The 15,408-nt window shown below is 36.8% G+C and overlaps 1 protein-coding gene across 5 annotated transcripts in view; it reads left to right on the plus strand.

Annotated features, from left to right (window-relative positions):
• CNTN3 (contactin 3) overlaps nucleotides 1-15,408 on the plus strand; it is a 393,129-nt gene that overhangs the window by 330,673 nt on the left and 47,048 nt on the right. For 4 of the 5 annotated variants that reach the window (XM_025271930.3, XM_044934326.2, XM_044934325.2 and 1 more), the window contains one exon: nucleotides 14,750-14,870. In XM_025271930.3, coding sequence (XP_025127715.3) covers nucleotides 14,750-14,870 — 121 coding nt within the window. The remainder of the gene's footprint in view (nucleotides 1-14,749; nucleotides 14,871-15,408) is intronic. The other variant, XM_025271931.3, reaches the window with a different exon arrangement.

Here is a 15,408-nt window from a genome sequence, read left to right on the forward strand (position 1 = left end):
GTCCAACTCTCACATCTATACATGACTACTGGGAAAACCATAGCTTTGACTAGACAGACCTTTATCAGCAAAGTAATGTCTCTGCTTTTGAATATGCTGTCTAAGTTGGTCATAACTTTCCTTCCAAGGAGTAAGCGTCTTTTAATTTCATGGCTGCAGTCACCATTCACAGTGATTTTGGAGCCCAGGGATATAAATCTGTCACTGTTTCCACTTTTCCCCCATTTATTTCCCATGAAGTGCTGAGGCCTGATGCCGTGATCGTGGTTTTTTAAATGTTGAGTTTTAAGCCAGCTTTTTCACTCTCCTCTTTCACTTTCATCAAGAGGTCTTTGGTTGATGAAAAATTCCTCTTTGATTTCTGTCATAAGGATGGTGTCATCTGCATATCTGAGGTTATTGTTATTTCCTCCTGGCAATCTTGATTCCAGCTTGTGCTTCATCCAGCCTGGAATTTTGCCTGATGTACTCTTTATATAAGTTAAATAAGCAGGGTGATAATATACAGCCTGATGTACTCCTTTCCCAATTTGAACCAGTCCATTGTTCCATGTCAAGTTCTAACTGTTGCTTCTTGACGTGCATACAGATTTCTTAGGAAGCAGGTATGGTGGTATGGTATTTCTATCTCTTGAAAAATTTCCCATAGTTTGTTGTGATCCACACAGTCCAGGGTTTTAGCATAGTCAATGAAGCAGATGTTTTTTCTGGAATTCTCTTGTTTTTTCTATGGTCCTACATATGGCAGTAATATGTTTAGTTTCACTTTGCTCCTAGCAGTGAATTGTTATTTTGAAAAAAACTATGAGATCAATTAAGAATATTTTACTTATTTATTTTCTGATGTTCTTCTTTTCTTATTTAGGCCTGTGTTTCTGGCCTTTATCACTTTCGTACTCTCTGGAGAGAGACCTGTGGTTTGATTTCAGATATAAATCTGGGAAATTCTTCATCACCACTGCTTCACATGTTATTTCTGTTCCTTTTTTTCTTTCTTCTCCTTCTGTTACCACCATTGTACAGTTCTTAAGTATTTTCTTCTTTATTTTCAGTTGTTTCATCTTTTAAGTTTTGGAACATTTGATTGTCACACACATACACACTTTATCTTCAAGCTTAGAGATTGTTTTCTCAGCCATGTTTAGTCTACTAATGAGCCCATCGAAGTCATTACTTATCTCTTTACAGTATTTTTGATCACTGGCTTTCTTTTTTTAAGAATGTTTTTCAAGGAGACTTTCTTCTCTACAGGTCCTTGAGAAAACAGGTGCTTTGTCTTATACTGCTTCCTATAGATGATAGGAACTTGTCCTTCAGCTTACACATTTCTTTTTTAGATTTTTGTTGTTTTTGTTTTTTTTTTTTTTCCAGAATCTCCATTCCTCTGCTTACATTATCCATTTTTTGCATACTACCTATTTTTTTTCCATTAAATACCTTAGCATATTAATCATAGTTCTTTAAAATTTCTGGTCTGATAACTCATGCCATGTCTGATGCCTGTTCTGATGTGTATTCAACCTCTTAATACTGTTGTTTTTTGCATTTTAATATGCTGTGTAAGTTTTCTCTTGAAACCCATGAATGATGTACTGGCTAAAAGAAGTGCAGTGAATAGGGCTTTACAAATATAGTGGGAAAGTATGGGAGTGAGAGGGAGTATTCTCTAGTTATGTGTCTTGGTCCCATTGTTTTGGTGAACCTGTCCTCCTGAATTATCAACTTCACCAGTTCTTTGTCTCCTCCTCACCCATTTGGTGAGACAGGATGGCTGAGGGACTGGAGCTGTGTGTTTCCTTTCCCCCATGTGGGAGGGAAGCTATATTTGGGTATTTTTCTTAGAAAGAGGTGGTGGTGCTGTGTTCCTGTCATGTGTGATGCTATGCGACCCCATGGACAAGATTTACTAGGCTATTACAAAACCCCAGCAGGTTAGGCTCTGGTAAAATAGTTTCTTCTGAAGGAAAAATTTGTTTTTTTAAGAAGAATATAGTGCTGTGGCTTGTTGCAGAATGGTTCATTTTACCCCCCCCCCCCCACCTCCCAGAAGTATGAGAAGATCTTCAATCATTATTCACTATGATGATCCAGTTGAGTTCCTGGAGGTAAAACTCAGAAAAATGAGGGGAACCACCTATGTCCTGGGTTCCCAGGAGTGTTAGCTCTTAGACTTGTTCTGCTGACCCTCCAGAAATTCATCAATCACAGTTCAGATTTTTCTACTCCAGTACTGGCTTCCAGGGAAAATTCTGCTGTTGGATTTCCGCTCTGGAAAGTTGTGGTTCTCTGTATTTGCCTATTGTCTCTCCATTTTAGAGGTAGTGGTTTTATTCTTGACCTCACTTCTCTGTCAGATTTAAGAGGAGTTGCTTAACTTTTTACTTGTTGTCAGAACAGAGTGATGACTGCTAAACTTTTTATATGCCAGTTGAAAATCAGAAGTCAGGGTGATTGTTCTGTTTTTTAATTAGGTTATTTGACTTTTTATTATTGAGTTGTAATTGTCCATAGTGGCTTGGATTTTTATGTCTCAATTTCAGAAAGAAAATTACTCTACTTTACAAGACATAATATTTAATTATACCGTATAGTTGATCTGGACATGAAAAAGAAAGTGAAGAATAAATGGCTCATTTGGGGCAATTGAAAATTTTAGACACAAAACCCAGGAATTTTAGCTATTTTTTATTACAGTAAATACTCTAATTTTGAAAACCATTTATTAATACTGACTTGAAAATTTTAGATGATGCTTTTTACTAGAAAAATAGTCTAATGATAATATTTGACGTCCAACCTTCTGTCTTTGATAGCTTACAGTGAATGATGTTGGATTCATGATCTCCAAAGAAGAAGATTTAGCTTTGGGATCACTCAAGAGCTTTTGTGTAGCAGAGTTTTATTAAAGTAAGAAAAGGGGCAGAGAAAGCTTCTGACATAGACATCAAAAGGGGGATGGAGAGTGCCCCCCTTGCTAGTGTTAGTAAGGGAGTTATATACTTTTTAATTGGTTATTACAGTAGATCAAAAGAATGTCTCAAGGTTGTAAAGATCTTACTAGACCCACTCCCATAATATACATTTTAAGATAACAGGATTAGTCAGAAGGTTTTCAAGAAGGAGAAACTGTCCTCAAGCAAGATATATTATATAATCCTTAGTACAGAGTTTAAACAGAGTTGTTTGTTGCGTAATCATCAGGTATGGAAAACATTTTATGTGACTAATTTATATAACATTTTAAAACGTTTTATGTGACTAAGACTAAGGAATGTAGAGAAAAAAAAAGACATTTGTCCTTTTCTCCTTCTTGAGACCTCCTTGGGGACCCCTGGACTTCTTATCAACCTGCCTAGGAATTGACTCTCTCAGTCTCTCATCTTTTTTGTCATATTTTTAAATAAGACTTTGAGATTTTGGAGAAGGAAATGACAACCCACTCCAGTACTCTTGCCTGGAAAATCCTATGGATGGAGGAGCATGGTAGACTACAGTCCATGGGGTTGCAAAGAGTCAGACACGACTGAGCAACTTCACTTTCACTTTTCTTTCTTTCACTTTGAGATTTTAAAAATCTATATTTCTGGAGTATCAGGAAAACTGTTGGAATATTTTGGTCTGAAGTCGTAATAAAGCTAGCATGATCACTTTGTGAACAACTCTCCTAGGAGAGAGTATGATTTTATTCTCTCTGACTGTGGGTATCTTTTCTCTGGCTTATCACACAGGCTACTGACATGCAAGGACATCTAGCTCAGGGTTGTTGGAGTTTTTTACATCTATTTTGGTTTCTTGGCACAGTCAGCTTAAAACAACCCTGCAAGGATGAATTTTGAACAAAGACTATAAACTCACCATTCTCCCTCTCTCAGAACTGCTAATGGGAGGAAGCCGAGGAAAAGACAGAAAGTAAGAGGACCATTTTGTATAGTCTTTGTAGGTCACCTACCCTCAAAAGAGGCAGTATGGCAACTACAGAATGGATCTGAAGGGATGTGGCTCATGGTGTTTTCCAAAAATGGCTACACAAGCACACTTTGCCCAATTTGCTCTTCTTTCACTATGACTTTGACACTGTTTCTCATCAAGTGGTGAAATGAATGCCTCTCCACTTAAACCCAGGTAGACCTTTGTGATTGCCTTAACTGATAAAGAAAAATAGGAGTGAAGCTCTGTGATTGCTGAGGCTAGCTCATAAAAATGCATGCACTTCCACCTTGTTGTATTGGTACAGTTTTGCTTGGAATCCAGCCAGCATAATATGAGGAAGTACAAACAGGTAGACAGAGAGGTCTACCTTAAGAGCAGGGCTGTGCTTCCACTCACTAGCCAACACCACTCAACAGTCATGTAAGCTGGTACTGTCCCCATTCAAGCTGCCCCAGCTGATAAGGTTTACAACTGAGATGAGCTGATGATCTCTGCTCAGATTACACATTGTTGAGTGGTGTGAATGATCATCATTTTTTAAAGCCACTAAATTTGGGGAGTAATTTATTACTTACCAAAATTAATTGGAACTAGGAAGTGAACACAAGACATTTGGCACAAATTGCTTGCTCAAGTTTCCATGAAAACAGTGGCTTTTTGTACCTTGGTATCAGTGGATTTCGTTTTTTTATGTGCTAACTTTATAATTCTACAAGGGACAGATCTACTCCCAGTATATTTTAAACCTCTTGTATCAGGGTAAAAACAACAAAAAGAAAAAAGACATTTGATCTGTGAGATGTGATTGCCACTCAAGATATGCTCTTAGATATTATGACTTGAAACACCTTCATTCTTTGTCAGAATTGTCACATCAGTTCAGAGTAATCTTAGGGTGATTCACATTGACTAACAGTTTCTGTAGAAACCTATCACTGTGTTGAATTATTTCAATGACTATTGTTTTTAAAATGACAATAGGTATGCCAGTGCAATCTAATGTCAAGGAAATGAGCCTTGTGCTTGACCTATAGTTCCTGTTTCACAAATATTACTTTCTCAGCCATCCTCCAGAATGAAAATATGTACCGGAGTACTTTCCTCTGCTTATAAATCCAGCACTAAACAACCTAACTTGATGATTATTTTATGCATTTATTGACTGTAGAGCTTTAAACCTATGGAGAAGATGTTGGTGACTGTCTTGAGCCTTTTAGTTCCAGGAGGAGTGAAGATGAAGAATATCAAATCTCAGGAGTTTAATGAGTTTTGATACTAGCTGATCATTAGAATTAGCTAAAAGCTCTCCATTTCTTATCCATCCTAATTTAACTGTTCTGAGATGTAGCTTCATGAGTTCTGGTATGTTTATAAAGACTGTCCAGGTGAATTTATTGTACAGCCAGTGTTGAGAACTACTGGCTTAATGATCTGAGTAGCCAAGTGTTTTGCAAAGCACAGATAAGGCACCATAGGCAACAAAGCAGAGTAAGATCCATGCTGTTTTCAATTTTGTTTTAATCATTTAGGTTAAATCAACGAGAGTAATTCAGTATGGTGTTAGGTTGGTCACAAATGGTTTTCCAATTCTTGTTAATCTGCCTTTTTAATTAAAAGAGCAAAGGTCACATTCTCAGAGACTTTGAAAATGTACAGCTAGTGTCCATTTACATTATTGTGGACCATGTCTGTTGGCATTATTTTCTATTTCTACCCTTTTCATTTTATCAGTTAACTATTATTTTGGTCAGCAGTGTTCCATGTTAGATAAAAGTACACATATTTCTGTGTTGACTTCTATATAATTTAAGTTTAAGAAAGTTAAATAGTTTAAGAAAAAATTAAGTAAATAGTAGAGCATTTTGTCCTGAGATGTGGCTTACCAAAAATGCAGAGGTGTCCTTCTAATGGCTGAAGTTTAGGAAGCATTGAGGAAACAATCACTTTGGGAACAGACACTAGGGATCATGAGATCACCAGCTTCCAGTAAGATACTCCACGAACACTACCCTGACCAGAAAAAAAAAAAAAAAAATCCCCAGGTTGTTAATATGAGCTTGATGTTGAAATAGAAGCTGATACCTCAAAGGTAACTTGGATATTAGATACAATTAAATATATGTCTGAAGAGTCTTTGACCAAGCTTTTATCTTCTACATGTCACTCTCGCAATAGATATGATAAGAGAAGCTGATATCTAAATCCTGTAAAGGATCAGTCCCTCAGTCCTGTCCAACTCTTTGTTTCCCCATGGACTGCAGCATGCCAGGCCTCTCTGTCTATCACCAAACTTATACTCAAAAGCTTACTTTTGGGTTTATCAAACTCATGTCCATTGAGTTGGTGATGCCATCCAACCATCTCATCCTTTGTCATCCCTTTCTCCTCCTTCCTTCAATCGTTCCCAGCATCAGAGTCTTTTCAAATGAGTCAGTTCTTTGCATCAGGTGGCTGTGGCCAAAGTACTGGAATTTCACCTTCAACATCAATCCTTCCAATGAATATTCAGGACTCATTTCCTTTAGGATGGACTGGTTGGATCTCTTTGCAGTACAAGGGACTCTCAAGAGTCTTCTCCAACACCACAGTTTGAAAGTATCAATTCTTTGGTGCTCAGCTTTCTTTGTAGTCCAGCTCTCATATCCATACATGACTACTGGAAAAACCATAATTTTGACTAGATAGACCCTTGTTGCCGAAGTAATGTCTCTACTTTTTAATATGCTGTCTAGGTCGGTCATAACTTTTCTTCCAAGGAGCAAGTGTCTTTTAATTTCATGGCTGCAGTCACCATCTGCAGTGATTTTGGAGCCCAGTCTGTCAATATCTCCACTGTTTCCCCATTTATTTGCAATGAAGTGATGGGACCAGATGCCATGATCTTAGTTTTCTGAATGTTGACTTTTAAGCCAAATTTTTCACTCTCCTCTTTCACTCTCATCAAGAGGCTCTTTAGTTCTTCTTCACTTTCTGCCATAGGGTGGTGTCATCTGCATGTCTGAGGTTATTGACAATCTTCATTCTAGCTTGTGCTTCATCCAGTCCAACATTTCTCATGATGTACTCTGCATTTAAGTTAAATAAGCAGGGTGACAATATACAGCCTTGACATACTCCTTTCAAATTTGGAACCAGTCTGTTTTCCCATGCCCAGTTCTAACTGTTGCTTCTTGACCTGCATCCAGGTTTCTCAGGAGGCAGATAAGATAGTCTGGTATTCCCATCACTTTTAAGAATTTTCCACAGTTTGTTGTGATCCACACAGTCAAAGGCTTTGGCATAGTCATTAAAGCAGAAATAGATGTTTTTCTGGAACTCTATTGGTTTTTCAATGTCCCAACAGATGTTGGCAATTTGATCTCTGGTTCTTTTGCCTTTTCTAAATCCAGCTTGAACATCTGGGATTTCACAGTTTACTTACTGTTGAAGCCTGGCTTGGAGAATTTTGAGCATTACTTTGTTAGTGTGTGAGATGAGTGCAATTGTGCGTAGTTTGAGCATTCTTTGGCATTGTCTTTCTTTGGGATTGGAATGAAAACTAATCTTTTCCAGGCCTGTGGCCACTGCTGAGTTTTCCAGATTTACTGGCATATTGAGTGCTGCACTTTAACAGCATCATCTTTTAGGATTTGAAATAGCTCAACTGGAATTCCATCACCTCCACTAGCTTTGTTCGTAGTGATGCTTCCTAAGGCCCACTTGACTTCATATTCTAAGTCTGACTCTAGGTGAGTGATCACACCATCATAATTATCTGGGTCATGAAGACCTTTTTAGTACAGTTCTGTGTATTCTTGCCACCTCCTCTTAATATCTTCTGCTTCTGTTAGGTCCATACCATTTCTGTCCTTTATTGAGCCCATCTTTGCATGAAATATTCCCTTGGTATCTCTAATTTTCTTGAAGAGATCTCTATCGTTCCCATTCTATTGTTTTCCTCCATTTCTTTGCACTGATCACTGAGGAAGGCTTTCTTATCTCTCCTTGCTATTGATTGGAAATCTGCATTCAAATGGGCGTATCTTTCCTTTTTTCCTTTGCCTTTTGCTTCTTCTCTTTTCATAGCTATTTGTAAGGTCTCCTCAGACAACCGTTTTGCTTTTTTGCATTTCTTTTCCGTGGGGATGGTCTTGATCGCTACCTCCTGTACAATCTCACGAACCTCTGTCCATAGTTCTTCAGGCACTCTATCCATCAGATCTAATCCTTTGAATCTATAAAGGATCATGTATTCCAATTTATTGGTACCAAAGAAAGTCAAAAGTTTTTTGATGTGAACCAGTTGCTTATTACTGCCCTAAATATGACCTCTATAGATAGCTTGGCATCAAAGTTTCAGATGAAACTATTAATGAACCAGATAAACTAACACTGTTTCTAGTGTTAGGGCCTATCTTCATCTTTCCGTGGTTGCCGTTATTTCCGTTCCTTGGGTGAGCAGTGTCCATCTGTAAAGCAGGTGGCTGTGTCACATCCATTTGGGATGTGTTGGGGGGACTTAACTTGGTTGGTCAGAAATACAGAAGTTACTCACATCTGCTACCAATTCCGTCAGTGACCTTCACAGATAAAACCACCACTCAGGTTTCAGAAGTAAGCTATTGGTTAGACTGTTGCAAGGTTCCTATGTATGATTCACATGCAATGTCAGGGCTTGGAAGACAACCCAGTTGCTGGGATGAATGATTAATATTGGAGTCTGTACAATAACAGGCTGTGTAAAAGTAATTTTAAAAAGAGAAGAAATTCTATTCTACCTTGCCTTCCAAATTGTTTTCAAAGTACCTTTTTTCCCACTTAAACTGGCAAATTATGCTTCTTGGCAGCCCAGCAGCAGCATTTATATCAAGAGTGCTTACTAGGGAATTAGTTTTTGCTGAAAATTTGTTTTATTGAAAGTTCATGTTATATTTGCAAGGTTCAAGAGGTTTTCCAAGTTCCAAGGTTTATTTTATACTTTGACTTGCTGTATATCTCACAATGTACTTTCAGCTTACCTGTATTTAGTGATGAGCTGTCTGCTTCCTTATCTTCACCTGGTGTGGGTTATTGTGTAGTGTTTTTCTTTCAATACAGAGCAGTTTTTAAATTATATCAGAAATTTAATTACCATCATCACCTAAGAAAATATATAGGAAAATTAATAAACTTCTCTTTTTTTTAAATATAAATTTATCTATTTTAATTGGAGGCTAATTACTTACAATATTTTATTGGTTTTGCCATACATCAACATGAATCCACCTCAGGTATACACATGTTCCCCATCCTGAATCCCCCCTCCACCTCCCTCCCCGTACCATCCCTCTGGGTCATCCCAGCGCACCAGCCCCAAGCATCCAGTATCATGCATCAAACCTGGACTGGCGATTCGTTTCATATATAGTATTATACATGTTTCAATGCCATTCTCCCAAATCATCCCACCCTCTCCCTCTCCCACAGAGTCCAAAAGATTGTTTTATACATCTGTGTCTCTTTTGCTGTCTCGCATACAGGGTTATCATTACCATCTTTCTAAATTCCATATATATGCGTTAGTATACTGTATTGGTGTTTTTCTTTCTGGCTTACCTCACTCTGTATAATAGGCTCCAGTTTCATCCACCTCATTAGAACTGATTCAAATGTATTCTTTTTAATGGCTGAGTAATACTCCATTGTGTATATGTACCACAACTTTCTTATCCATTTGTCTGCTGACGGGCATCTAGGTCCCTTCCATGTCCTGGCTATTATAAACAGTGCTGCGATGAACATTGGGATACACGTGTCTCTTTCAATTCTGGTTTCCTCAGTGGGTATGCCCAGCAGTGGGATTGCTGGGTCATAAGGCAGTTCTATTTCCAGTTTTTTAAGGAATCTCCACACTGTTCTCCAAAGTGGCTGAACTAGTTTGCATTCCCACCAACAGTGTTCCACACCCTCTCCAGGATTTATTATTTGTAGACTTTTGGATCTCAGCCATTCTGACTGGCGTGAAATGGTATCTCGTTGTGGTTTTGGTTTGCATTTCTCTGATAATGAGTGATGTTGAGCATCTTTTCATGTGTTTGTTAGCCATGTGTATGTCTTCTTTGGAGAAATGTCTGTTTAGTTCTTTGGCCCATTTTTTGATTGAGTCATTTATTTTTCTGGAATTGAACTGCAGGAGTTGCTTGTATATTTTTGAGATTAGTTCTTTGTCAGTTGCTTCATTTGCTATTATGTTCTCTGTTTCTGAAGGCTGTCTTTTCACCTTGCTTATAGTTAAAGCTTCTGCAAACTTCTCTTCTAATTCATCTCATGCACTCTGGACTTTTCCTTAGCATTTACTTCACAGGTGATTTGGCTTATAAATCCATTTACTGTTTATACATGTAACATGTTCTGTAAATATGATCTTTACTTGGAGAAATCTATATAATTAGATGAACAAATAATTAGATAAGTAAGTAATTCTTAATTACTTAGCAAACCTCTTTGAGTTTTTTCAAATATAGTAAAAAATATACTGTCGTTAAGACATGAGTATAAACCTGAAATCAGCTACAGCAAAATTAAATGGAGCTTTTGGTAGTGGGGAAGGCTTATTCATTTGGATTTGTGAATTGATTATCCCCCTGACATACCTTACCCCTCGCACCCTCAAAGTAGACTATTTTCTCACCTGTCTTAGAGTCTCTGCATATGTGTAAGTCTCTTTTATAGACCATTTTTTTCTAACCCTCTTTTGCTGGAGAGCTTCTGTTCCTATTGCAGATATTAACTATCAATATATTGAGACTCCAGAAACTCATAGATTTGTCTGCATACTTTGACCTTGCATTACGCTGTACTTTTACATATATTGTAGTAGTCATTTGATTAATGGCCATCTTTCAGCTGTAAGCTCCATGAACATAAGGACTGTTGTGGTTTTTTTTTTCCTTCACCATTGTATCCCCAGTGACTAAAGTATAGCCATTGTTTAATGAATATTTTTTGAATCAATGATCATATTTAAAATGATAGTGCTTTCTAGAAAAAGCTAAAATTCATATGACTTAGGGAAATGTCTCCCTCATCTTAAAACTCTGCTTAACCTGTAGGAACAGGGCTCTTCTATTACTGAAAAGCTCCATTTTCAAGTAATGCTATGATCAGCAGCATAGAAAAAGGACTTGCTTTCTGAAAGACTTAAATTGTACTGCTGAAGTTTGAGAGAGATGTTTTAAGGGAAATAGAGATAGGGAAATGAAGAGTTGCTTCTGTATTGTTCTAATTCTAGTCCATTCTATTTGAGGTGGGGGGAAGGAAAATTTAGGAAAACTGTATAAAGAAAGACTAAAACACTAATTTAAGAGATAATAAAGTAGAAGCTATTTTTATTCAAAGAATTATTGTGCTTCTAAGAATTTATTCAAAGAGTATTAATGTTTGTAATGTTTGTAAGTTGCTTTATGTGAATTATGTTTACACTCAAGGGATTACAAGCTTGTTTCTAAATATTTCTAAATAATAGATGTAATTTTACTGATGACTATATTGAAAAATAATCTATCAAGTGCTATTATACCACAAATAGACTAATTATACTTGGATTTTTTTTTACACTCTTCTCCTATTATCTTTATTGTAATCAGTAATTAATTGCATGTATTTTAACCATTAACAGTGAAAACTAATGGGGACAAGATTGGTTTGGTCAAAGTGAAACTTCCTTTTGGAATTCCCTTGTCCTTTTTTATCTTTTTTTTTTTAATGTCTGGGAATAGTCATTTTCATAAGAAAGTATCAAATGGTCTAATTAATAGTATTTTATTACTATTAAGCATTTTACTCTTGTGAAAGAAATTGAAGTTTAGAATTACAGCCATGTTTTTTGACCATTTCAACTATGCTCCTATTTACAGTCATGCTTTTAAAGCCGTAGTTACACATTAGAATAAATGCATCTTGAGAGCTATTATGTTCTCACCAAAAATACACAAGCTATAAATGCATGGCCTGATGAATTTTCACAAAATGAACCCATTCAAGTAAACAACAGTGAAACCCAGAAGCAATGGAAGCCCTATTCCAGAAGTCTAGTGATTGCTTCGTTGCAGTGTTAAATATCCCACCAAAGATGGTCACAATCCAGATTTATAATATGATAGGTCAGTATCATTTTACTCTTTTCTATGTGATTTATATCTTTTATTTATGTTGAGTCTTGGCTGTGCATGATCTGTGTAGTTATAGTTCATTGATTTTCATGGTCTATTAGTATTTCATTAAAGGAATATTTCACTGCTTATTAAGCTGCTTTATTGTGATGGATGTTAGATTGTTTTCATCCTTTAGCTATTATGGTTAGTACTACCACAGATGTTCTTATAAATGTCTTTGGTGAGCATATGCACACATATCTGTGAAGTATGTAATAGGGGTGGAATTGCCAGATTGTAGATTATGCTTATATCCTGCCTTAGTAGATATTTCTAAACAGAGTTCCAGAGTAATTACACCAGTCTGCACTCCCATTGGAGAAGGAAATGGCAACCCACTCCAGTGTTCTTGCCTAAAGAATCCCATGGACGGGATTCTGCAGCCTGGTAGGCTGCAGTCCATGGGGTCACACAGAGTCGGACACGACTGAAGCAGCAGCACTCCCATAAGTGATAATAACAGTTCCAGTTGCTCCACATCCTCAGCGGGACTGGAAATTTCTTTCCTCTTTCATTCTGAGGTTGTGTATATATGGTATGTGCCATGCGATTTATTGAACCTTTATTAAATAAACTTCCATAAATTTGTAAACATAACTTTTTTCATACACACACACATAAAACCCTGACTTAGGTTCTATCCTAGAGAGCAGAGGTTATATATAAGGCACTTCTCTAACCTCAAGTGAGTCATATATGGCAAGCATTTAATGAAATTTTGTTAAGATCAATCTTGACTCTTTATATTGCTTCATTAAAAGACAACAGATAGGGTGAGAGAGAAAAAGTGCTAGAAGAGAAATAAAATAAATTTAGGCTACTGAGAAAGACAAAAATTAAGGACAGGATCATTCTTAGTTTCTGTTGCATTTTATGTTTCATTAATGTATTCATCCACTCAATTTCATGTTGGTTCTGAAAGAAAAACTCAATTGTTCCTTGTGTGCATGTTCATTGTTTCTGTTTTCACTCTCAGTGTAAAACATAATTAAAAGTTATATTTCTCTTGATCGTGAGTGAGCCTAGCTATATTTCTTCAGGAAGATGGTTTGGGTATTACATAAACTAGCTAAGTTATGTCTCTCTTCACCCATCAATACCGAAATGAACAGAAATGACAAACCCAACATCAGTCTTTTTTTTTTTTTTTTTTAACTTCTTCAAGAAACAAAACCAGCTTATATGCCTAGAAACTGTATTCATGAATCTATGGACATAAAGAAAATCCTGCTTTCAGCCCCTTTTTAACCAACTGCTTTCAAAATAAGCAAATAAACACAGGAAATAATAAAAGCTTACCCTAATGCCTTAATGGAATTTAATCGTTTAACAGTTCTTACTTCACTGAAAATAAGAGTTTTCTATAGAAATGATAATCAACCTCCTGTGAGGATATGGAGCTCATAAAACCTGAGAGTTTCTAAAGGTCAGCAAGCATTGAAGGTTTTGTCCTAGGGATAAATTTCTAAATAACCCTGAGGAGAAAGAGAGAGAGGGAGAAAAAGAAAAAAGTTTAACTTGATGAAAGTAAAATGTGCAAACTTAACAGTTTCTGGATTATTAATTACAGCCATCAATCACCTCACATCTGTCTATTCCCAGTACTCAAGAAAATCATGCTAAAGCCATACTGTCCAAACCGTCAGAGAATATATAGACCATTAAGAGTCCTGAGGATTTGAAGCAATATTTAAGAAATCAACCTAGAGAAGATCTTAGGAAATTACCTAAAAACAAGAAAGTGGAATCCATCTTTCAACAAATACTAGGAAAACCCAAAAGTAAAATTATCCTTTTAATGTATAAGACAAACCACTCATTGCTTCCTTGTCTGTACAGTTTAGAGATTTTCCCGGTAAGTGATCCTTTTCAAAAGGCTTTGCTTTCCAAATCATTTTATTTCAATCCATACTTTTACTAATGCGTGAAACTGGCCTGCAGTTAGTCATTTTATGAACATGATTTTACATTCTTTTAAAATGAAGACTATTTGAAGTTGAGCTTTTAGAAATACATTTGCTTCATTAATTGGCACTGGGAAACACCAGCCAGTGTCTTTATGGGCAGCTATTATTTTTTGGTTTAAAATGTTTAATTTCTTCTTACTGAGGGGTTCATACTGACTGTCCCTAAATTCTGTAGCAAAGGAATTAAAACAGCATTAGGCTTTTTAAGCTTCAAAGAGCTCAGAAAAGTGTCTCAACCGTGGTAATCCCCTTGTCGTGCTGCATTTATCTCCCACCAAATACCTAAATGCTTCCCTCTTCTTCTCAGGCAGATAATTGCAGAGAGGCTGGAACAAGAGAAAAGAGTCGAGCTGGTGCTGAGCAGTGGATATAAAAAGAAGTGTCACCCTAGTGGAAGTAAATAGACTCTGAGACTGTAATCTCTGCCCTTATTTATCTGTGAAACCATAAACGCTCAGGGGAAAGCTTGTCATTTATTTAGCTACAGAAACCTATGTCTGCAGTCATGTATGGTTTTTAACTTGTTTTTATTTCCATATTTTCCAATGGAGCAATTTTCTGTTTTGTAACCACCTAGGTCTTCTCTCTAAATATGGCTTTTGTCCCAATGGTGTTGAATATGGCCTTTAAGATGCTCTGTGTTTTCTGAATAATAATATGTTCATTACCTGTGTTTTCCAGCAGAGTTCATCAGGTGATTTAATGATCAGAAACATCCAATTGAAGCACAGTGGAAAATATGTCTGTATGGTGCAGACAGGGGTGGACAGCGTTTCATCTGCTGCTGACCTCATAGTAAGAGGTAAGCATTAATGGCTCAGAGTTTTGTTTTGTTTTGTTTTTAAACATGTTAACTGAGCCTTCCTTGCTGAAGAAAAAACCATGATGAGATAGCAATGCTATGCTAAGTCGCTTCAGTCGTGTCCAACTCTATGCAACCCTATGGACAGCAGCCCACCAGGCTCCTCTGTCCACAGGATTCTCTAAGCAAGAATACTGGAGTAGGTTGCCATTTCCTTCTCCAGAGATAGCAGTATGAGCATGCAAGTTATAGTATTGATTTGATACCCACCCCACCCAAATAGACCAGAAGTTGTACCAATGAGGACAGATGCTAATTCAAAGAAATAAAAATCTCAGTTCTGTCATTCCAATAGCTCTCACAGTCATAAGCATTCCACAGCTGCTGCCAAGCTGATGTGTTTTTGAACATGTCATTAATTCAGTGATAGTGTTTAATGTGAAAATGTGAAAGAGAATAGTGATAGAGTGTGTGTGTGTGTGTGTGTACTTCCAAAAAACCAGGATCATCCAGAATGCCTGAGAAAATTTGCCAATCT

This window comes from Bubalus bubalis, chromosome 21, assembly GCF_019923935.1.
Source record: "Bubalus bubalis isolate 160015118507 breed Murrah chromosome 21, NDDB_SH_1, whole genome shotgun sequence".
Lineage (NCBI taxonomy): Eukaryota > Metazoa > Chordata > Mammalia > Artiodactyla > Bovidae > Bubalus > Bubalus bubalis.